The sequence below is a fragment of the Tamandua tetradactyla genome, chromosome 24 (assembly GCF_023851605.1).
Source record: "Tamandua tetradactyla isolate mTamTet1 chromosome 24, mTamTet1.pri, whole genome shotgun sequence".
Classification (NCBI taxonomy): Eukaryota; Metazoa; Chordata; class Mammalia; order Pilosa; family Myrmecophagidae; genus Tamandua; species Tamandua tetradactyla.
Genome location: NC_135350.1, coordinates 28095243 through 28121414, shown reverse-complemented (window position 1 = coordinate 28121414; position 26172 = coordinate 28095243). Strand labels below are relative to the sequence as shown.

At 33.9% G+C, this 26172-nt stretch overlaps 1 protein-coding gene across 9 annotated transcripts in view; it reads right to left on the bottom strand.

The window, feature by feature from the left end:
• Positions 1-26172, bottom strand: part of STPG2 (sperm tail PG-rich repeat containing 2) — an 846203-nt gene that overhangs the window by 524365 nt on the left and 295666 nt on the right. For 8 of the 9 annotated variants that reach the window (XR_013168349.1, XM_077142787.1, XM_077142794.1 and 5 more), the window contains one exon: positions 20593-20685. The exons of the other annotated variant lie outside the window; for it this stretch is intronic. Coding sequence is in view for 7 of the 8 variants with exons in the window: in XM_077142787.1 (XP_076998902.1) it covers positions 20593-20685 (93 nt within the window). In the remaining variant the exon portion in view is untranslated. The remainder of the gene's footprint in view (positions 1-20592; positions 20686-26172) is intronic. 9 annotated transcript variants of the gene reach the window in all.

Here is a 26172-nt window from a genome sequence, read left to right as displayed (position 1 = left end):
ATATGGCCCAGTCAAATGAAGAAACAAATAGTTCAAATGAGATACAGGAGCTGAAACAACTAATGCTGAATATACGAACAGAAATGGAAAACCTCTTCAAAAACGAAATCGATAAATTGAGGGAGGACATGAAGAACACATGGCCTGAACATAAAGAAGAAATAGAAAAACTGAGAAAACAAATCACAGAACTTATGGAAGTGAAGGATAAAGTAGAAAAGATGGAAAAAACAATGGATACCTACAATGACAGATTTAAAGAGACAGAAGATAGAATTAGTGATTTGGAGGATGGAACATCTGAATTCCAAAAAGAAACAGAAACTATCGGGAAAAGAATGGAAAAATTTGAACAGGGTATCAGGGAACTCAAGGACAATGTGAACCATACAAATATATGTGTAGTGGGTGTCCCAGAAGGAGAAGAGAAGGGAAAAGGAGGAGAAAAACTAATGGAAGAAATTATCACTGAAAATTTCCCAACTCTTATGAAAGACCTAAAATTACAGATCCAAGAAGTGCAGCGCACCCCAAAGAGATTAGACACAAATAGGCATTCCCCAAGACACTTACTAGTTAGAATGTCAGAGGTCAAAGAGAAAGAGAGGATCTTGAAAGCAGCGAGAGAGAAGCAATCCATCACATACAAGGGAAACCCAATAAGACTATGTGTAGATTTCTCAGCAGAAACCATGGAGGCTAGAAGACAGTGGGATGATATATTTAAGTTACTAAAAGAGAAAAACTGCCAGCCAAGACTCCTATATCCAGCAAAATTGTCCTTCAAAAATGAGGGAGAAATTAAAACATTCTCAGACAAAAAGTCACTGAGAGAATTTGTGACCAAGAGACCAGCTCTGCAAGAAATACTAAAGGAAGCACTAGAGTCAGATACAAAAAGACAGAAGAGAGAGGCATGGAGAAAAGTGTAGAAAGAAGGAAAGTCAGATATGATATATATAATACAAAAGGCAAAACGGTAGAGGAAAATATTATCCAAACAGTAATAACTCTAAATGTTAATGGACTGAATTCCCCAATCAAAAGACATAGACTGGCAGAATGGATTAAAAAACAGGATCCTTCTATATGCTATCTACAGGAAACACATCTTAGACCCAAAGATAAATATAGGTTGAAAGTGAAAGGTTGGGAAAAGATATTTCATGCAAATAACAACCAGAAAAGAGCAGGAGTGGCTATACTAATATCCAACAAATTAGACTTCAAATGTAAAACAGTTAAAAGAGACAAAGAAGGACACTATATACTATTAAAAGGAACAATTAAGCAAGAAGACATAACAATCATAAATATTTACGCACCGAACCAGAATGCCCCAAAATACGTGAGGAATACACTGCAAACACTGAAAAGGGAAATAGACACATATACCATAATAGTTGGAGACTTCAATTCCCCACTCTCATCAATGGACAGAACATCTAGACAGAGGATCAATAAAGAAATAGAGAATCTGAATATTACTATAAAGGAGCTTGACTTAACAGATATTTATAGGACATTGCATCCCACAACAGCAGGATACACCTTTTTTTCAAGTGCTCATGGATCATTCTCAAAGATAGACCATATGCTGGGTCACAAAGCAAGTCTTAACAAATTTAAAAAGATTGAAATCATACACAACACTTTCTCGGATCATAAAGGAATGAAGTTGGAAATCAATAATAGGCAGAGTGCCAGAAAATTCATAAATACATGGAGGCTCAACAACACACTCTTAAACAACAAGTGGGTCAAAGAAGAAATTGCAAGAGAAATTAGTAAATATCTAGAGGCAAATGAAAATGAAGACACAACATATCAAAACTTATGGGACACAGCAAAGGCAGTGCGAAGAGGGAAATTTATTGCCCTAAATGCCTTTATCAGAAAAGAAGAAAAGGCAAAAATGCAGGAATTAACTATCCACTTGGAAGAACTGGAGAAAGAACAGCAAACTAATCCCAAAGCAAGCAAAAGGAAAGAAATAACAAAGATTAGAGCAGAAATAAATGAAATTGAAAACATGAAAACAATAGAGAAAATCAATAAGACCAGAAGTTGGTTCTATGAGAAAATCAACAAGATTGATGGGCCCTTAGCAAGATTGACAAAAAGAAGAGAGAGGATGCAAATAAATAAGATTAGAAATGGAAGAGGAGACATAACTACTGACCTCACAGAAATAAAGGAGGTAATAACAGGATACTATGAACAACTTTACGCTAATAAATACAACAATTTAGAGGAAATGGACAGATTCCTGGAAAGACATGAACAGCCAACTTTGACTCAAGAAGAAATAGACGACCTCAACAAACCAATCACAAGTAAAGAGATTGAATTAGTTATTCAAAAGCTCCCTAAAAAGAAAAGTCCAGGACCAGATGGCTTCACATGTGAATTCTATCAAACATTCCAGAAAGAATTAGTACCTACTCTCCTCAAACTCTTCAACATAATCGAAGTGGAGGGAAAACTACCTAATTCATTCTATGAAGCCAACATCACCCTCATACCAAAACCAGGCAAAGATATTACAAAAAAAGAAAACTACAGACCAATCTCTCTAATGAATACAGATGCAAAAATCCTCAATAAAATTCTAGCAAATCGTATCCAACAACACATTAAAAGAATTATACATCATGACCAAGTAGGATTCATCCCAGGTATGCAAGGATGGTTCAACATAAGAAAATCAATTAATGTAATACACCATATCAACAAATCAAAGCAGAAAAATCACATGATCATCTCAATTGATGCAGAGAAGGCATTTGACAAGATTCAACATCCTTTCCTGATGAAAACACTTCAAAAGATAGGAATACAAGGGAACTTCCTTAAAATGATAGAGGAAATATATCAAAAACCCACAGCTAATATCATCCTCAATGGGGAAAAATTGAAAACTTTCCCCCTAAGATCAGGAACAAGACAAGGATGTCCACTATCACCACTATTATTCAACATTGTGTTGGAGTTCTAGCCAGAGCAATTAGGCAAGAAAAAGAATTACAAGGCATCAAAATTGGATGGAAGAAGTAAAACTATCACTGTTTGCAGACGATATGATACTATACGTAGAAAACCCAGAAAAATCCACAACAAAATTACTAGAGCTAATAAATGAGTACAGCAAAGTAGCAGGCTACAAGATCAACATTCAAAAATCGGTAGCTTTTCTATACACTAGTAATGAACAAGCTGAGGTGGAAATCAAGAAACGAATCCCATTTACAATCGCAACTAAAAGAATAAAATACCTAGGAATAAATTTAACCAAAGAGACAAAAAACCTATATAAAGAAAACTACAAAAAACTGCTAAAAGAAATCACAGAAGACCTAAATAGATGGAAGGGCATACCGTGTTCATGGATTGGAAGACTAAATATAATTAAGATGTCAATCCTACCTAAACTCATCTACAGATTCAATGCAATACCAATCAAAATCCCAACAACTTATTTTTCAGAAATAGAAAAACCAATAAGCAAATTTATCTGGAAGGGCAGGTTGCCCCGAATTGCTAAAAACATCTTGAGGAAAAAAAACGAAGCTGGAGGTCTAGCGATGCCGGACTTTAAGGCATATTATGAAGCCACAGTGGTCAAAACAGCATGGTATTGGCATAAAGATAGATATATCGACCAATGGAATTGAATAGAGTGCTCAGATATAGACCCTCTCATCTATGGACATTTGATCTTTGATAAGGCAGTCAAGCCAACTCACCTGGGACAGAACAGTCTCTTCAATAAATGGTGCCTAGAGAACTGGATATCCATAAGTAAAAGAATGAAAGAAGACCCGTATCTCACACCTTATACAAAAATTAACTCAAAATGGATCAAAGATCTAAACATTAGGTCTAAGACCATAAAACAGTTAGAGGAAAATGTAGGGAGATATCTTACGAATCTTACAACTGGAGGCGGTTTTATGGACCTTAAACCTAAAGCAAGAGCACTGAAGAAAGAAATAAATAAATGGGAGCTCCTCAAAATTAAACACTTTTGTGCATCAAAGAACTTCATCAAGAAAGTAGAAAGACAGCCTACACAATGGGAGACAATATTTGGAAACGACATATCAGATAAAGGTCTAGTATCCAGAATTTATAAAGAGATTGTTCAACTCAACAACAAAAAGACAGCCAACCCAATTACAAAATGGGAAAAAGACTTGAACAGACACCTACCAGAAGAAGAAATACGGATGGCCAAGAGGTACATGAAGAGATGCTCAATGTCCCTGGCCATTAGAGAAATGCAAATCAAAACCACAATGAGATATCATCTCACACCCACCAGAATGGCCATTATCAACAAAACAGAAAATGACAAGTGCTGGAGAGGATGCAGAGAAAGAGGCACACTTATCCACTGTTGGTGGGAATGTCAAAGGGTGCAACCACTGTGGAAGGCAGTTTGGCGGTTCCTCAAAAAGCTGAATATAGAATTGCCATATGACCCAGCAATACCATTGCTAGGTATCTACTCAAAGGACTTAAGTGCAAAGACACAAACGGACATTTGCACACCAATGTTTATAGCAGCGTTATTTACAATTGCAAAGAGATGGAAACAGCCAAAATCTCCATCAACAGAAGAATGGCTAAACAAACTGTGGTACATACATATGATGGAATATTATGCAGCTTTAAGACAAGATAAACTTATGAACCATGTAATAACATGGATGGACCTAGAGAATATTATGCTGAGTGAATCCAGCCAAAAACTAAATGACAAATACTGTATGGTCCCACTAATGTGAACGGACATTCGAGAATAAATTTGAAATATGTCATTGGTAACAGAGTTCAGCAGGAGTTAGAAACAGGGTAAGACAATGGGTAATTGAAGCTGAAGGGATACAGACTGTGCAACAGGACTAGATACAAAAACTCAAAAATGGACAGCACAATAATACCTAATTGTAAAGTAATCATGTTAAAACACTGAATGAAGCTGCATCTGAGCTATAGGGTTTTTTTTGTTTTTGTTTGCTTGTTTGTTTGTTTGTTTGTTGTTGTTGTTTTTTACTATTATTACTACTTTTATTTCTTTTCTTTATATTAACATTTTATATCTTTTTCTGTTGTGTTGCTAGTTCCTCTAAACCGAAGTAAATGTACTAAGAAACGATGATCATGCATCTATGTGATGATGTTAAGAATTACTGAGTGCATATGTAGAACGGTATGATTTCTAAATGTTGTGTTCATTTCTTTTTTTTTTCTTTCCGTTAATAAAAAAATAAAAAATAAAAAAAAAAGAGCTCTATATAGGTAGGGCAAGAAACAGAAAAACAAGATCTGAAAATTTCTTATTAGCTAAACAGAGTCTACATTAGAGGTCTAGAATAAGTTGAACTGAATTCTGAAGAACAGATAGAGAACAAAGCCATATAAGAAGAAAACCCTACATAAAAGAGTGAAAACAACATCCAGAATAAACTAATTAAGGAGATCAAATGTCAGCAAAAAATAATGAATTATACAAGGAAAATCAAAGATATGGCCCATTCAAAGGAATAAACCAGCAGTTCAAATGAGATACAGGTGTTGAAACAACTAATTCAGAATGTTCAAACAGACATCCAAAATCTCATCAAAAATCAAATTAATGAGTTGAGGGAAGATATAAAGAAGATATTGGGTAAACATAAAGAACTCAGAAGTTTGAAAACAGAAATCACAGAACTTATGGAAATGAAAGGCACAGTAAGAGAGATTTAAAAAATGGAGACCTAAAACAATAGATTTGAAGAGGCAGAAGAAATGATTAGTAAATTAGAGGGCAGGACATCTGAAATCTGATGCAGAAAAGAAAAATAGGGAAATATATGAGCAGGGACTCAGGGAATTGAATGAAAACATGAAGTGGATGAGTATATATGTTATGTGTGTCCCAGAAGAAGAGAAGGGAAGAGGAGGAAAAAGACGAATGGAGGAACTAATCACCGAAAATTTTCCATCTCATGCAAGACATAAAATTACACAGAAGTGTAGTGTACACCAAACAGAATAGATCCAAATAGACATAGCTCAAAACATGTACTAAACAGATTGTCAAATGTCAAAAACAAAGAGAATCTTGAAAGTAGCAGGAGAAAAGCAATCCATCACATACAAGGGAAACTCAATAACATTATATATGGATTACTCAGTAGAAACCATGGAGGCAAGAAGGGAGTAATAGAGTATATTTAAGATTCTGAGAAAGAAAAACTGCCAACCAAGAATTCTATATCCAGCAAAACTATCCTTCAAAAATGAGGGGGAAAATAAAATATTTGCAGACAAACACTCAGTGAGAGTGTTTGTAAATAAGAGACCTGCTCTACAAGAAATAAAAAGAAAGCATTACAGGCAAATAAGAAAAAACAGGAGAATCAGGTAGGGAGAAGAGTGAGAAATGAAGACTATCAGTATGGGTAAAAAGAGAAAAAAAAAAGATATGCCATACATTCCAAAAAACAAAATAATTGAAGGAAGTACTGCCATTACAGTAATAACATTAAATATTAATGGATTAAACTCCCAACCAAAAGACAAAGACTGACAGAATGGACTAAAAAACAGGGCCTATTTATATTCTCTCTACAAGAAACTAATTTTATACATAGGGACAAAAATATGTTGAAAGTGAAAGGTTGGAGAAAGATATTTCATGTAAACAATGAATGGAAAAGAGTGAGAGAGTAGCTATATTAATATCCAACAAATTACACTTCAAATGTAAAGCCATTAAAAGAGACAAAGAAAGACACTATGTACCAATAAAAGGAACAATTCATTAAGAAGACAACAACAATAAACATTTAGGCACCAAGCTGGAGTGCTCCAAAATTATGAGGCACACACTGACAACACTGAAGAGAGAAGTAGATAGCTCTACAAGAATAATTGGAGACTTCAATTCCCCACTCTGATCAACACCTAAACAGAGGCTCAATAAGGAAACAAATGTTGAATAGTATGATAAATGAACTTAACAGAAATTTACAGAATATTACACCCCACTACAGCAGGATACACAATTTTCTCAAGAGCTCATTGATCAGTCTCCAGGGTAGACCACATATTGTGGCAGAAAGCAAGTCTCAATTAATTTTAAAAGACTGAAATTATACAAAACTCTTTTTGGGGTCATAATGGAATGAAGCTGGAAATCAATAGCAGGTAGAAGGCTAAAAAATACATAAATATATGGAGAATAAACAATACACTCATAAACAACCAGTGGATCAAGGAAGAAACTACAGGAGAAATCAGTAAATATCTTAAGGCAAATTAAAATGAAAACACAACATATCAAATTTATGGAATGCAACAAAGGCAGTGCTAGAAGGAAATTTATTGTCCTGAATGCCTATATTTAAAAAGAGGAAAGAGCAAGCATTGAGAGATTAACAGCTCACCTGGTGGAACTAGAGAAAGAATAGCAAACTAACAACAAAACAAACAGAAAGAAAGAAAGAAATAACAAAAATTAGAGCAGAAATAATTGAAAAGAGAACAGGAAAACAATAGAGAGAATTAACTAGGCCATAAGTTGAAAAACAATAAATTGATGGATGCATAGCTAGGCTGAAAAAAAAAAAAAAGAGAGAGAGAGAGAGAGGATGCAAATAAAAAAAAAATCAGAAATGGGAGAGGGGACATAACTACTGACCCTGCAGAAATAAAGGAAATAATGAGAGGCTATTATAAGCAACTAAATGCTAATAAACCAGACAATGTATACAAAATGGACAGCTTCCTAGAAAAGCATGAACAACCAACATTAATTCAAGAAGAAATAAACAACCACAACAAACTGATCATAAGTAAAGAGATTGAATCAGTCATCAAGAAGCCCTCCAAAGAAGAACCTGAAACTGTTGAGCTGTGTTCCAGTAGCCTTGATTATTAAAGATGACTGTATAAAGATATAACTTTTACAATGTGAATGTATAATTGTGAAAACCTAGTGTCTGTTGCTCTAGGGTATGGACAGATGAGTAAAAATATATGGATAAAAATAAATAAATAATAGGGGATAAGGGATGAAATAAATTGGGTAGATGGAAATACTAGTGGTCAATGAGAGAAGGGGTAATGGGTATGGGATATATGAGTTTTTTTCTTTTTTCTTTTTATTTCTGTATCTGGAGTGATGCAAATGTTCTAAAAAATTATCATGGTGATGAATACACAACTATATGATGATATTATGAGTCATTGATTGTACACCTTATATGGACTGTATGTCTGTGCAGATTTGTCAATAAAAATATTATTAAAATAAAGAGTATTTGAGATCACAATTTGAGTGCTAGTGGAAAATAATTCTTTGATGAACATTCTTTGTATACATATCTTTACTCATTTCTTTGAACATCTCCTTAGAATGATTTACCTAGAAGTAAATTGATCTATCAAAGTATATTCACATTTTAACTTTTGATTCATATATCAGTGAAGAGCTGTATCAATCTATGCCCTAATCCAGGAAGGGATTACCCATTTTCCCAGCATCCTGTCCAACACCCAGTGTTGTAGATTATTTTACCTTTCCAAATAAATGACCAAAATTGATCTAGGCTGTCAGGGATGTCTTGTGGATTTTTAAATTTTTTTGGCATTTATTGGATACTAATGAAGTTGAAATGCTTTCATATACTTATTTACTCTTTCTCTTTTCCTAATGCAAAGTTCATGATTTTTTCTAGTTTTATTTTCTTCAGTATTTGAGAAATATTAATATTTTGGAATATATGTTGGAAATATTTTCCCATGTTAAAATAAAAGCTCCCCCCAAAAAGAAAAGTCCAGGGTCAGATAACTTCACATATGAATTTTACCGAGATTCAAGAAATAATTAGTATGAATCCTGCTCAAACTCTTTAAAAAAATTGAAGAGGAGGAAAAGCTACCTAATTCATTTTATAAAGCCAACATCACCAGAATACCAAAGCCAAAGACAGTACAGGAAAAGAAAATTACAGAACAATCTTTTCAATGAATATAGATGTAAAAATACTCAACAAAATACTTGCAAAACAAATCCAACACCATATTAAAAGAATTATGCAACATGAACAAGTGGAATTTATTCCAGGTATGGAAGGCTGGTTCAAACAAGAAAATCAACTAATGTAACACAGCACATCTATAAATCAAAGTGGAAAAATCACATGATAATCTTGATTGATGCAGAAATAACACTTGAGAAAATTCAACATCCTTTCTTGAAGAAAACACTTCAAAAGACAGGAATAGAATGAAACTTCCTCAGTATAAAGGAAATACATGAAAACCCCATAGTTAGCACTCATACTTAATGGGGAAAGACTAAAAGCTTTCCCTCTAAGATCTGGAAGAAGACAAGGATGCCCACACTCATCATTGTTATTCAACACTGTGGCAGAAGTTCTAGTTAGAGCAATTAGGCAAGAAAAAGAAATAGAAGACATCCAAATCAGAAGGAAGAAGTAAACCTTTCACTGTTTGCAGATGACATGATACTATACATTAAAAATCCCGAAAAATCTATAGCAAAGCTACTCAATCTAATAAATGAGTACAGCAAGTGGCAGGGTACAAGGGCAATACCCAAAAGTCAGTAGTGTTTCTATGCACCAGGAATGAGCAATCTGAGGAGGAAATTCAGAAAAAAAAATTTCATCTACAAAAACAAACAAAAGAATAAAATATTTAGGAATAAATTTAACCGAGGCCACAAAAGACCTATACACACAAAAAAATCAAGAAATTGCTAACAGAAATCAAAGAAAATCTAAATAAATGGGAGGACATAACATGTTCATGGATTCAAAGACTAAATATAGCTAAGATGTCAATTCTACCCATGTTGATATATAGATTCAATGCAATACCAAATAAAATCCCAGTAATTTATTGTATAGAATTAGAAAAACAAATAACTAAATTTATTTGGAAGACCAGAGTACCCCAAATAGTGAAAAACATCTTGAAAAGGAGGAATGAAGTGAGGGGTCTCACACTGCCTGACTGTAAAGCATACTGCAAATCTACAGTGGTCAATACAGCATAGTACTGGCATAATGATAGTTATACTGGTCAACAGAATCAAATTGAGTACTTAGTAGTACAACTTCTCATCTACAGACAATTGCTCTTTGATACAGTGGTCAAGTCACCTCAATTGGGATAGAGCAGCCTCTTCAATAAATGGTGTTTGGAAAACTAGATATATGTAGCAAAAAGAATGAACGAGGACCCAAAGCTCACACCTTATACAAAAAAATGAGTTCAAAGTGCATCAAAGACCTAAACATTAGAGCTAAAAGGATAAAACTTTTATAAGAAAATGCAGGGAAATAACTTATAGGTCTTGTGGTAGGAGGTGGTTTCCTAAACCTTACACCCAAAGCATGAGCAATAAAAAACAAACACATAGATGGGATCTCCTCAAATTAAATACTTTTATGCATCAACAGACTTGGTCAAGAAAGTAAAAAGGCAGCCTATGCAAAGGGAGTCAAAATTTGGAAATCACATATCAGAGTTTAATATAAAGAATACATAAAGAGCTCCTATAACTCAACAACAAAAAGAAAAACAAATTAAAAATGGGCAAAAGACATGGAGAGATACTTTTCCAAAGAGGAAATACAAATGGCTCAAAAACATATGAAAAGATGCTCAGTGTCACTAGATATTAGGGAAACGCAAATTAAAATCACAAAGATATCTTATCACACCTACTAGAGTGGCCATTATAAAAAAAAAATGGAAAACTACAAGTGCTAGAAAGAATGTGAAGAAAGAGGCGTACTTCTTCATTATTGGTGGGAATGTACAATGGTGCAACTGCTCTGGAAAGCAATTTGGCAGTTCCTAGGGAAGCTAAATATAGAACTGTTATATGATCCAGCAATCCCATCACAGTATAAATACTCAGAAAATATGAAGGCATGGACACAAATGGACATTTTCACACTGATGTTTATAGCAGCATTATTCACAACTGCCAAGAGATGGAAACAGACCAAGTGTTCATCAACAAATGAGTGGTAAAACAAACTGGGATATATACATATCATGGAATATTATGCAGCAAAAAAACACTATAAAGACATGGTACATGCAACAAAGTGGATGAACCATGAGGACATTATGCTGAGTGAAATCAGCCAGAAATAAAAAGACAAATACTGTATGGTCTTTCTAATATCAATTAACTTCATGATTGAACTTTGAGTGTTAAATTGAGCACACATTTTATAAGGAGACAGAGGATAGAAAAAGGGCATCTGATGCTGAAGGAGTACAGAATGTTCAACAGGATTGATTGTAAAGATCCACAAATGGATAGCACAATACTATCTGATGGTAACACAATATTTTAAGCCCACTGAACAAAGCTGAGTGTGAGTATAGTTGAGGAAGAATGGCTAAGAGCATGATACCACTAGGAAAGATAGAAGAAAAATACTGGGATGGAATAACTTAGTGAAGCCTAGAGTGGACAATAATGGTGATTCATTATACAAATACAAAATGGTTTTGCATGAGGGAGAACAACTGAATAGCAACATTGCAAGGTGTTGAAAATGGAATAGTATACAGAAAAAATACAATCAATGCAAACTAGGGCCTATAGTTGACAATAACACTGTAATATGCTTCCACTGAAGTAACAAACACAAAATGTCAAAGCTAAACATCAATAAGCAGGGGATGTGGGGAGGGGTATAGGATTCTTTGTGAAAGAAATGGAAATGTTCTCATATAGATTGAAGTGGTGAAGGCATGGCTATATGATTATATGGGAACCATTCATTGTTTTCTTAGGTTGGATTGTTTGTGGTGTGAATAAACTGTTTAAAGATGAACAGAGAGATACAATTGCTGGATAAAATGTGGAGAAAGATACACCTAATCACTGTTGGTAGGCATGTAGAGTGGTACAGCCCCTCTGGAGGGCAGTGTGGTGGCTTCACAGGAGACAAAGGTTGGAGATGCTGTATGATCCTAAAACCCCATTGTTTGGAGTATACTTGGAGGAACTGAAAGTGGGGACACAAATGGCCATATGCACACTGTGTTTATCGCGGCAATGTTAGTGATTTGCAATGGGTGGAGGTGGCCTAAGGGTACATCAACTGAGGAATGGAAGGGGGAAGTGTGGTATATATGTACTAGAAAATATTAATCAGCTGCATAAAGGAATGAAGTTGTGAGGCATGCAACTAAATGAATGAAAGTTGAGGACAGCAGGTTGAGTGAAATAAGCCAGAAATGAAAAGATAAGTATTGTAATACCTCATTAATATGGACTAACTATAAGGCAGAAACTCTGAGAACTGAAAGAGAGCATAGTTTATCAGGGGAGGGCCTATTGTAAAGGTTCATAGAGTGTAAGCTCTCACTGCAGTCACATCTGTTCCAGAGTAGTAGTTGCTATTTCTAAATTCTGAGATGCTGAGCTCTTTGTGTACAACCTAGTCATTCCTGGAACTGAGAATCTATGTAGCACCTGAGACTCAGAGCTAGAGGTCTGCAACTATGGAGGTCAGCATTACCCCATTTAGCAACTATTAAAAACACTTAAAAAGTGGTCAGACTTCAGAGATATGAATGAAGCTGATCTTGGTAGGACTAGGGAAAAGCAGCTAAAGGGTAAAGGATGATATTGACTGCATATCAAAACTTCAACTTCTTGAGAGACCAAAGGAAGATGTTTATTGGGAGCAAAATTTATATTTTCGGCAGCACAATATCTCATATAACTTGTATGGTCAACTTAGGTGAACACCATGATTACATGGAACTTTGAATAGGGAATGAGATCTTCTTAGACTGTACAGGTTAGTGTGATGCCCTGATAAATCCCAGAGTAATGTGGGAAGAAGATAAAAAAAACTATTTGAAAAGTCCCCTTGAGAGGTTGGGTAAAAATGGGCCAATATTAAACTTCCCTTCTTGGGTAAGATCTGATATTCTCACAAGCATTAGGAACTGCCAGTTTGATGGACCAGGCCCTCTACTTCAGGGCTTGCCCTTATGCAATTTATTCCTGCAAAGGAGAAGCTGAGCCTACCTATGATTATGCCTAAGAGTAACCCCCAGAGAACCTCTTTTGTTGCTCAGATGGGGCCTTTCTCTCATTTCTCTCCCCTGATACGTGTCATGTCTCCCAGTGGTGTATATATCCCTGGCAACATGGGAAATGACTCCTGGGAATGAGCCTGGCCCAGGGGTGTAAATCTCCCTGGCATCGTGGGATTGAGAAAGACTTGTTGACCAAAAAGGGGAAGAGAAATGAAACAAAATAAAGTTTCAGTGACTGAGAGATTTCAAATAAAGTTGAGAGGTCATTTTGGAGGTTATTCTTATGCAATATATAGATATCCCCTTTCAGTTTTTGATGTATTGGAATAGATAGAGGGAAATACCTAAAACTGTTGAACTGTAATCCAATAGCCTTGATTCTTGAAGATTATTATATAACTGTATAATCTTTTAGGGAGGACTGTGTGATTGTGAAAACCTTGTGACTGACACTCCCTTTATCCAGTGTATGAACAGATGATTCAGAAAATAAAGACAAAAAATAAATAAATAATAGGGGGTATAGGGATTTAAAAATTAAATTAAAATTATTTTTAATTTTATTCTTATTTTTATTTTTTTGGAATAATAAAAATTACTCTAAATCTATTGTGATGAATGCACAACAATATGATAATACTGTGAACCATTGTTTGCACACTTTGGATGATTATATAGTATGTGATTATATACTATATAATATATATTAATAAAATATATGATATATTTTACATTATAATTTTATATAAATATATTAATAAAATTGAATTAAATGCATTGCATAAATTACCAAGATATAATATAAAATTTGTATAATCATTAAAACAATAAATTAATGGAAAATTACAGCAACCAAAAAAAGGAAGGACAACTGAAGACTCATATCTTCAAATCCTTCAAAATTGAAGTTTGGAGTCTCCCAACAGATAAAGAACCATGAACAGCTGACATTCTGGCTGAGGGTGTACCCATGCATATGAAAACTGAATAGCCAAAAAGGTAAAATGAACCACATTTTAAGCTACTGTCTCTCAGCTTCAAACCTGGGTCTATGCAAACTATATTTCTACTTTGACAGCTATCTCCCTTTTAAGCTTTGCCTACAAGAGGTTCTAGAGGGTGTCTGCAAAGTTGGTGGGTGAAAAAAAACTGCTCCTTTCCATCAGCCCGTTTCCTCAACCCAGAAGCAGCAGTTCCTTACCAAAGAAGCAAGTGAGTCCACATTCAATTTTTCCAACATGTTTCTGCTTTAGTTACTTTTCCTGTGTTATAATGTAACCCTCAGACTTTACATGAGTACTTCGTCCCATAACCTCTCTTCTTTATAACCTTCTCACATCTCTGGCCATTTTTACTTCCTTTTTTCCTTCTACTATTTTTCTTTCTATTTCTCAACCAATGTCATTTTAACTTATATGAATCTGCTATAGTTTTCCCTATTTATTCTCCATGTATGTGCATCAGTGACATGGATATAATGTTGGTATTATATTAGTGACAACATTTTAAGCTTATGTGATGGAAACTGCCTTTCTCCCTTAGGCATTTGTAATGATACAATGAAACTTTAGTCTGCCTCTAGAAATCCCAAACAAAAGGACTGTTAGTACATACTTTTGTATATAAAGAAGATCAGATGCTTAAAAATTTAATGTTCTGAATTGGCCAAAAGAAGACTGATATCAGTGGCATCAGATTTCTGTAAACAAATCCAGCATTACAAGCTACAGCTTTCTTCATCAGTGAAGGCAATTGTGAAAATAGGTATGAATTCTTAAGTAGACTGAAACATGGTTTACTTGTAATAAATATGTGTATCTTAAGTAAATTAGACATTTGAAGTCATATTTCTAAATGTCATGTTTCATCAGTCATGAATTTGGTATAAAGAAATGATGACATTAATATCACCATTATACCATATGTAGAGGTGGCGTATGTAAAGGTATTTGACTGATCATCTCAATATCACTTTTAACATATTTCTCCCCCCTTTCAGTCCCCCATAAGCTACAAAAGAATAACTGATTGATAGAAAATGTAGGAATCTAATTGGGATGCCACAAATGTTGTATAATTTAAATCTCAGTGATTATGTGGATTATGTATCATTTTTCTGTTCATTTTTAATTAATATGATCGCTTTAAAACTAGGACAGTTTTCATTCTCAAAATACATGAAAGTGAATTTTTTTCACTTTCATCAACTAAAGAGCAAAGATAATATAAATTCTTCAGGAATCTATTGCTTACTTCACAGATTTATGGAGAGCAATTAAAAATATCTAAAACTGCAATTTGGGTTCAATAACCTAGAACTGTAGAATTGTAGTATCTTCACAAATATAAATACTGGTAAGTAATAGCACCCAATCAAAAGGCAGGCTCTTAGCATGTGGTTTATCACAGTGTATGTTGTTCAGCAGTTGCTCTCTCCTTGATGAAGATGGGATTCAGGAGTATTTGTTCTTGCTTTTTGCTTATCAAGTCCATTTTCTGGACTAAAGAAGTTAGTTAAATTAAAAAATTATAGAGACTTTAAAATGCAATGGAAGCACAGGAAGTATATAAATGCACTGTGACCAATTCATTCTTTAGTGTGCCAGAAATAATATCTCCAAATTATTCCACTTGCATTGATGGGCTGGCAGTAAAAAAATTTACAATAATGTTTTGTCCTCTACCAACAGTTAGGTGAATGATAAGATATCAACTTACTAACCAATCAAAAAAACAAACTTTAGAAACTATGCAAGAATCTAAGAAATTTTTACAAAGATTCCAATGAACAATAAATTATAAGGTCTCTAATGAGATACCTCAAATGAAATTATATTCTAAAATATTCTTACTATCTTCTAGACCCAAGAATCTGTATCAACAGACCCATGGGGCTCCTCTTCTGAATTTCTGAGATACTCTATCAGCTGAGCTATTCCCTCTCCTCAGAGGTCTGAATATCTGCTCTACAAGATCTCTCCAAGCTTCCAAGTTTTAATAATTCCAAAGTATTAGAGTTCCCTCTTTGCCTTTTCAATTCTCCAACATCCACAGTTCCTTATATTACATTATCTCTATTAAAATAACAAGTGTGGTTTCAGTCTCCTGATAAGATCCTAACACAGACCCTCTCTTTCTAAACATATCATTATAGAATTTCTAATCTGCAGTGGTCATAGCAGTGTGGGGGAGAGATATTCTAACAACCTCCCAGATTTTCTAGTGAAAAGAAGAGCTCAGCTTCATCATCCCCAGGATTTATACAGCCAAGTCTTTTTTATCTCCCCAATACAGCTGGATCCACAGTCTCCCCAGGGTTCACCATGGTGTGGGGAAGCAAGGAGAAGGTCTCAAACTCACATCTCAACTCCTATGCTCTGTGAGTTGCATACATTGATTTAAAATGAGCTAATTTAAAATTAGCATTTAGAGTATCATGATTATTCCCTACAGAACCAAATAGTGTAGCCAAACCCAAGAAAGTTAATGAAATTCTATTTCACTGAATCCCTACCTCTTGATTCATGTCAAAACATGAGCTAAAATGCATTATCACTTAATTTATTTTCACTTTTCTTTACTTCTTCCAGAAAGTACTCAATTTTTAAATCTCCTTTATGTTCCTGCCATATTTCCTATTTTTGTTTTGCTGTACTACCTCTACATATGGAATATATGAGCATTAAATTTTATAAGATTTTTCATGTCAGAAAATTATTTTCTTGATTTGCTTGGTTGAAATTTCGTACTAGAAGCAGATTCCTAGACAAGTTTCTCAGAAATTTAAGAAAACATTATTCCATCATCTCATAGTTTTAAAATGTTGCTAATGCTGGAAGTGCCTGATATCAGCACATTTCTCATCCCTTAGAAGATGACCCAATAATTTTTCCCTGTGGATGCCTCAAAGATATTTTGTTTATTTCTGGTCCTCTGAAACTTCAAAACAATGTGTCTGGATTCAGATATTTTAAAAGTTCATCCTCTTTGGAATTTTGCTGGGCTCTTCAAATAATAAAACATGTCTTAATTCAGCTCAGGATGATTTTCTATTTTTTTTTTTTTTTTTACATAATTTCTCTCAACTATTTTCTCAGTTTCTAAAATGGCCAATAAACAGGTAGCTGGCTTGTGTCTACCCTGCATTTATCACATTTTCAATCTCTTTTCTTTGTATCTTCTACTAAACTTATAATATAGTTCTTTAAAAAGTATTTATTTCACAGGGTGGGGACAACCAAATCAAAAGGCCAAACCCTCAATCTTGGGGTTTGCCCCTATGAAGCTTATTCCTGCAAAAGTTAGGCTAAGCCTACTTAAAATTAGGCCCTAGAGTCACCCCCAGAGAACCTCTTTTATTGCTCAGTTGTGACCTCTCTCTCTAAGCCAACACAGCAAATGAACTCACTGCCCTCCCTCTCCACTCTACATGGTACATGACCCCAGGGATGCAAACCTCCCTGGCAACGTGGGAGAGAAGTCCTGGGATGAGCAGGGGCCTGGCATCAAGGGATTAAGAAAACCTTCTTGATGAAAAAGGGGAAGAGAGAAAATAAAGGGTCCATGGCTGAGAGATTTCAGAGCTGAGAGGTTATTCTGGAGGATATTCTTACATATTATATAGATACCCCTTTTTAGTTTATGGTATAGTGGAATGGCTAGAGGGAAGTACCTGAAACTGTAGCTCTGTGTTCCAGTACCTTGTTTCTTGAAGATGATTATGTAACGATATAGATTTTACAGTGTGAAATGTCTGTAGAATGTGTGATTGTGAAAACCTTGTGTCCAATGCTCCTTTTATTCAGTACATGGACAGATAAGTAAAAAATACGGGTAAAAAATAAACAAATAACAGGGGAGACAAAGGTTAAAATGCATTGGGTAGATGGAAATACTACTTGTCAATGAGAGGGAGGGATAAAGGGTATGGTATGTATGAGTTTTTTTCTTTTTTCTTTTTTTTTATTTCTTTTGCTGGAATGATGTAAATTCAAATAAAAAATCATGATGATGAATATACAACTATGTGATGATATTGTGAGACACTGACTGTACACCATATATGAAATGTTTGTCTGTTAAGCTTTATCAATAAAAATTTTTTTAAGTTTTTATTTCATTGGGAACTTATATGCTCTTTCATATCAAATCAGAAACCTATTGTTTTTTAGACTCTTTTATGTGAAAGAACAACTTTGAAAATTAAAATATTATATCCTCCTCCAAGATTGTAGCATATCCATATATATATTTTAAATATTTGACATAAATTTTCTAATATTATTTGAAGTGAAAATTGTAACATTAATGCCATTAGTTCATAGGTTTGATAAATGATTTCAATTTAGTTTTGAGATCAATAATTTGGATTTTCATTGTATATGTATTTTATACCTGTTTTAGTTTTCCAGGCTGCTCAAGTAAATATCGTGAAATGAGTTGGCTTAAACAATGGGAATGTGTTAGTTTATGGTTTTGAGGATAAAAAAAAAGTCTAAATCAAGGCATCATCAAGGTGGTCTTTTCTCCTCAAAGACTGTGGCATTCTGGGGCTAGCTGTGGCAATCCTTGGCTCCTCTGACACATGGCAAGGCACGTGTCTCTTGGTGTCTCTTGGTCTCTCCCTTCTCTTCTGGGTTCAGCTTCTTGATTTCCATGACTTTCTCTTTCTCATATCTGAATATATTCCATTTATAAAGGACTCCAGTAATAGGATTAAGAACCATCCTGATTAAAGTGGGCTACACCTTAGCTGAACTAACCACATGAAAAGGTTCTACTTACCCTACCCAGTATTTTTTTTCATCTACCCAATTTACTTTACCCTTTGTCCCCCATTATTTATTTATCTATTTATTTTTCTTTCTTTTTTGTGAAAAATAAAATATATACAAAAAAGCAGTAAATCTCAAAGCACAACACCACGATTAGTTGTAGAACATATTTCAGAGATTGACATAGGTTACAATTCCACAATTTTAGATTTTAGCTACTAGCTGCTCTAAGCACCCAGTATTTTTAATTACAAGTGTTTTATGCCAAAAAAGACTACACTAAAAAGAAGCTTTCAGATCCAGTTAGGGACAAATTTAAAAGAGCATAATGTAAATTAGGTAAAAAAGAATTGGTGGAACAACTCATCTTTCTTTAGAGCAAATATTCTACTTTTTTATGATAAAAATGAAATATATTATATACATATGCATTCCATGAGTTCTTATTCATTCTTCAGAGGTATGCTTTTTATAATTACTAGCTGTAATAATATTACACATAACTTTTCATCCATTCTAAATATTCCCAAGCTTTAAAGTACTATATAAGTAATAAATTATTTATGACACACCACATAGTAGATCCTGAGATGTCTACAATGACTTTCTTGAATAACACAAACTAACCCTAAAATTTCTCAAAGTGAAGAAATGATCTCTTGAAATATTACTTTTTTAAAAACAATTCCTGAACATATACCACATGTCAAGAACATCATTAGATGGCTTTAAACTATTTTTTTAATTTGTAGCTACAAACAATCTTGTAGAATCTGGAGCTAATTTTGACTTTAGATCTTGGATTCAAAGTCTAGTAATGCCTCTAAAAACAAAAAAAGTTCATCATTGAATGATTCCCACCAAATAAATCCAATTACTATCATTTCCTAGTAATTCACAATTGATATCAATATGACTGGCTTGTATCAGTTATTTTAACATTGAAAATACTATCGCATCAATTTATGGCTTTGTCTTATCTAGCAGAATTTTATTTCAGCTAACAATATTAGTGCTCTGGTTGATTGGCTACATTTTAAAACCTGATTGATAATCCTGTTTTGGTAATTTTTTATTAATTATATCTTATAAAAGTAGTTCAATTTATGCAAAAAATTGACTTTAACAACACCTTGTACACATAAGACTACTCTGATATCATTATTGGCTCTAATGTTTTAAGAACAAATTTTACTTTGATCATTTACTAAATTTAATCCAAATGAAATAATAAAATACTCAATTTTAAATTTCATATACTTTACTTTTTTCAATTTGCTCAATATTTATATTTGTATTTATAAAAAATGTAAATTTCATGGGAAAAATTCATGCCAACGCAATTTAAAAATACATACTAATAAGAATGAAGAGATCACAAACAATCCTTAGGTTTCAATATGGATTCAAATTGAAGAGGAAAGAAATTTACACTTTGAGTGAACTGAGTTGAACCTAAAGTATATGGCCTAAGAATGAATGTTCTCTGACCCACATGGGATGTTCCATGTAATATTCTCTTAGACAGTAGTACTAGACTTTTGCCAGTCAAGGATTTTGTGGAAACTTTAAAAATATGGAAGTATTAGAATAGTCAACATCATCACAGCAGACTACTGAGGTACTTTTTACAGGTCCCAATATAATGTTTATATTATACAGTCTCTCCATAATTACTAAATTACAAATAGGTTTGATTATAGAGGAGTCTTCTTACCATATCCACTAATTTAGGAGTTCTTTCTGTTCTTGACAAGAAAGCAGCATATCGGTTAGTCAAGTTAGGTAGTTCATCAGAAATTCCACTGACCTGCAAATACCAAACAGAATATTAAAAGGACAAGAAAAAAGGGTATATCATTTATTTTTATCAATATAAGTGGGACTATATAGTCTGCAGTAAAGTTCAACAATATTGCTCTATCATTAAACAAAGATCTTTATATTCATAAAGTAGTTAAATTTTTAAAATAGGATAAGGAAGTAAAAGCACTTATGTCAGTGAGATATTAAAATGGAAAAAAATTTAATTTGATGAACCACTTGCTAAATGAGAGAGATTTGTATACATTATTTAAGCATACTGGGGATGAGTTATTAGCTATACCATAATGTCAAATTCTGACATTAATTTTTGTTTTGTTTTGTACCAGCAGGTTTGTGATCTCAACAATACAAGGGTATAAAACATTGTTCAATTGTACAGTATTAGCTGTTAATATCCAATTATTAATTCATGAAATAAAATTATAATTAGAATTTAAACTTATTATAAGTAAATTCTGGTTTAATAAAATTTCCAAGCAAATGATACACACAGTCTTAAATATCAAAATGACTTGAATGCATTGAAGTTGTGAATTAATAGCCTAGAGGAAGCTGGTAATCTGAAATTTTAATTAGCAATTAATTAATTCTTGTGATATTTTACTACTGCTGATATATTATACAATTTAGTCTTTTCTGTTCATTTGATAATGTAAAATGTATAACCAGCAGCAACATTCTTTGTACATATAAAATGGATGAGGATTTATTTTTCCATTCTTTCACACTTCATTGTTTTTATTTCAGAACTTGATACATAGTAGAAAACTAGTCAGATCTCTAACTTTGTCCATATTTTTTAAAAACATTAATCTTCCAAAAATCCATTCCTTACATACTGTATCTTTGAAACTATTGCCATCCTACCCAAAATAGTGAAATTGGCACATCTCCACTTTTCTTCTCATTATATAATTCCTAACTAGCCACTATATATATAGTGACTAATTTTCTATATATATAGAGAGAGAGAAAATAGGTATGTTTTATTACTTTCAAAAACAGTCCAGCAATCACAGTTATATTTGTAAAAATATTAAAACTTTCAAATATAGACCATTTGAGCTAGCATTATTATTTTGTGTGATTACAAAACATACTTATTAAGGGTGAAAAATAATTTAATTTTTTTTGCCTCTAGCTCATGGCATATGGGCAACATTATTACATTATAATTTATTTTTTATTTTTAGAAAAGGAAGGTAGAAAGAAAAAGTGAAAGAGACACAAAGAGAGAAAGAAAAAGAGAGGAAAGGAGAAGGGAAAAAATAGGGAGAGAAGAAAGGGAAGGAGGGAGAGTAATGTGAGCAGGAGAGCACCACATTCCCCATCTGTCCCCGGATTCTGCATCTACATCATACTAAGGCAGAATATCAGAGAAAGTTACATTGACTTTCCATCTCGGAGCTGATCACTTCTTGGCTTATATTCAGAGCAACTCATTCAGCTTGCCTGAGCCTTGACATTGTCATCTCTACCAGTCATAATATCGAGATTATACAGTATTTGTCCTTCTGTGTCTGGATTATTTCATGAGGATTATGTCCTCAAGGGTCATCCACATTTTCACATGCTTCAGGGCCTCATTTTGTCTTCCTGCTGCATAATATTCCACTGCACATATGTATCACATTTTGTTTATCTGCTCTTCTGTTGATGGGCACTTGGATTGCTTCCATTCTTTAGCAATTGTGAATAATGCCACTATGAAATCAGTGTGGAAATGTCTGTTCATGTCACTTCTTTCAGCTCTTCTGGGTATATACCAAGTAGTGATATTGCTGGGTAATAAGGCAACTCAATGTCTAGTTTTTTTGAGGAACTGCCAAATTGTCTTCCATGGTGGCTGTATCATATACAGTCCAACCAACAATGAATAAATGTTCAATTTCTCCACATCCTCTCCAACATTTGTGGTTTCCTATTTGTTTAATGACAGCCATCTTAGAGGTGTAAGATAATATCCCATTGCAGTTTTTTTTTCTTTTTTTTTTATTAATTAAAAAAAGAATTAACAAAACAATTAGAAATCATTCCAATCTACATGTACAATCAGTAATTCTTAATAACATCACATAGTTGCATATTCATCATTTCTTAGTACATTTGCATCGATTTAGAAAAAGAAATAAAAAGACAACAGAATAAGAATTAAAACAATAATAGAAAGAAAAAAAAAACAAAAAAACAAAAACAAAAACAAAAAACCTATACTTCACATGCAGCCTCATTCAGTGTTTTAACATAATTGCATTACAATTGGGTAGTATTGTGCTGTCCATTTCTGAGTTTTTATATCCAGTCCCGTTGTACAGTCTGTATCCCTTCAGCTCCAATTATCCCTTCTCTTTTTTTTTTTTAATTAACGGAAAAAAAGAAATTAACCCAACATTTAGAGATCATACCATTCTACATATGCAATCATTAATTCTTAACATCATCACATAGATGCATGATCATCATTTCTTAGTACATATGCATTGGTTTAGAAGAACTAGTAACATAACCGAAAAAGATATAGAATGTTAATATAGAGAAAAAAATAAAAGTAATAATAGTAAAATCAAAACAAAACAAAACAAAACAAAACAAAACCTATAGCTCAGATGCAGCTTCATTCAGTGTTTTAACATGATTACTTTACAATTAGGTATTATTGTGCTGTCCATTTTTGAGTTTTTGTATCTAGTCCTGTTACACCGTCTGTATCCCTTCAACTCCAGTTGGCCATTATCTTACCCTGTTTCTACCTCCTGCTGGACTCTGTTATCAAGGACATATTCCAAATTTATTCTCGAATGTCTGTTCACATGAGTGGGACCATACAGTATTTGTCCTTTAGTTTTTGGCTAGACTCACTCAGCATAATGTTCTCTAGGTCCATCCATGTTATTACATGCTTCATAAGTTTATCCTGTCTTAAAGCTGCATAGTATTCCATCGTACGTATATACCACAGTTTGTTTAGCCACTCTTCTGTTGATGGAGATTTTGGCTGTTTCCATCTCTTTGCAATTGTAAATAACGCTGCTATAAACATTGGTGTGCAAATGTCCGTTTGTGTCTTTGCCCTTAAGTCCTTTGAGTAGATACCCAGCAATGGTATTGCTGGGTCGTATGGCAATTCTATATTCAGCTTTTTGAGGAACCGCCAAACTGCCTTACACAGTGGTTGCACCATTTGACATTCCCACCAACAGTGGATAAGTGTGCCTCTTTCTCCGCATCCTCTCCAGCACTTGTCATTTTCTGTTTTGTTGATAATGGCCATTCTGGTGGGTGTGAGATGATATCTCATTGTGGTTTTGATTTGCATTTCTCTAATGGCCAGGGACATTGAGCATCTCTTCATGTGCCTTTTGGCCATTTGTATTTCCTCTTCTGATAGGTGTCTGTTCAAGTCTTTTTCCCATTTTGTAATTGGGTTGGCTGTCTTTTTGTTGTTGAGATGAACAATCTCTTTATAAATTCTGGATACTAGACCTTTATCTGATATATCATTTCCAAATATTGTCTCCCATTGTGTAGGCTGTCTTTCTACTTTCTTGATGAAGTTCTTTGATGCACAAAAGTGTTTAATTTTGAGGAGCTCCCATTTATTTATTTCCTTCTTCAGTGTTCTTGCTTTAGGTTTAAGGTCCATAAAACCGCCTCCAGCTGTAAGATCCATAAGATATCTCCCAACATTTTCCTCTAACTGTTTTATGGTCTTAGACCTAACGTTTAGATCTTTGATCCATTTTGAGTTAACTTTTGTATAGGGTGTGAGAGATGGGTCTTCTTTCATTCTTTTGCATATGGATATCCAGTTCTCTAGGCACCATTTATTGAAGACACTGCTCTGTCCCAGGTGAGTTGGCTTGACTGCCTTATCAAAGATCAAATGTCCATAGATGAGAGGGTCTATATCTGAGCACTCTATTCGATTCCATTGGTCGATATATCTATCTTTATGCCAATACCATGCTGTTTTGAACACTGTGGCTTCATAATATGCCTTAAAGTCAGGCAGCGCGAGACCTCCAGCTTTGTTTTTTTTCCTCAAGATGTTTTTAGCAATTCGGGGCACCCTGCCCTTCCAGATAAATTTGCTTATTGGTTTTTCTATTTCTGAAAAATAAGTTGTTGGGATTTTGATTGGTATTGCATTGAATCTGTAAATCAATTTAGGTAGGATTGACATCTTAACTATATTTAGTCTTCCAATCCATGAACACGGTATGCCCTTCCATCTATTTAGGTCTTCTGTGATTTCTTTTAGCAGTTTTTTGTAGTTTTCTTTATATAGGTTTTTTGTCTCTTTAGTTAAATTTATTCCTAGGTATTTTATTCTTTTAGTTGCAATTGTAAATGGGATTCGTTTCTTGATTTCCCCCTCAGCTTGTTCATTACTAGTGTATAGAAATGCTACAGATTTTTGAATGTTGATCTTGTAACCTGCTACTTTGCTGTACTCATTTATTAGCTCTAGTAATTTTGTTGTGGATTTTTCCGGGTTTTCGACGTATAGTATCATATCGTCTGCAAACAGTGATAGTTTTACTTCTTCCTTTCCAATTTTGATGCCTTGTATTTCTTTTTCCTGTCTAATTGCTCTGGCTAGAACCTCCAACACAATGTTGAATAATAGTGGTGATAGTGGACATCCTTGTCTTGTTCCTGATCTTAGGGGGAAAGTTTTCAATTTTTCCCCATTGAGGATGATATTAGCTGTGGGTTTTTCATATATTCCCTCTATCATTTTAAGGAAGTTCCCTTGTATTCCTATCTTTTGAAGTGTTTTCAACAGGAAAGGATGTTGAATCTTGTCGAATGCCTTCTCTGCATCAATTGAGATGATCATGTGATTTTTCTGCTTTGATTTGTTGATATGGTATATTACATTAATTGATTTTCTTATGTTGAACCATCCTTGCATACCTGGGATGAATCCTACTTGGTCATGATGTATAATTCTTTTAATGTGTTGTTGGATACGATTTGCTAGAATTTTATTGAGGATTTTTGCATCTATATTCATTAGAGAGATTGGTCTGTAGTTTTCTTTTTTTGTAATATCTTTGCCTGGTTTTGGTATGAGGGTGATGTTGGCTTCATAGAATGAATTAGGCAGTTTTCCCTCCACTTCGATTTTTTTGAAGAGTTTGAGGAGAACTGGTACTAATTCTTTCTGGAACGTTTGGTAGAATTCACATGTGAAGCCATCTGGTCCTGGACTTTTCTTTTTAGGAAGCTTTTGAATGACTAATTCAATTTCTTTACTTGTGATTGGTTTGTTGAGGTCATCTATGTCTTCTTGAGTCAAAGTTGGTTGTTCATGTCTTTCCAGGAACCTGTCCATTTCATCTAAATTGTTGTATTTATTAGCGTAAAGTTGTTCATAGTATCCTGTTATTACCTCCTTTATTTCTGTGAGGTCAGTAGTTATGTCTCCTCTTCCATTTCTGATCTTATTTATTTGCATCCTCTC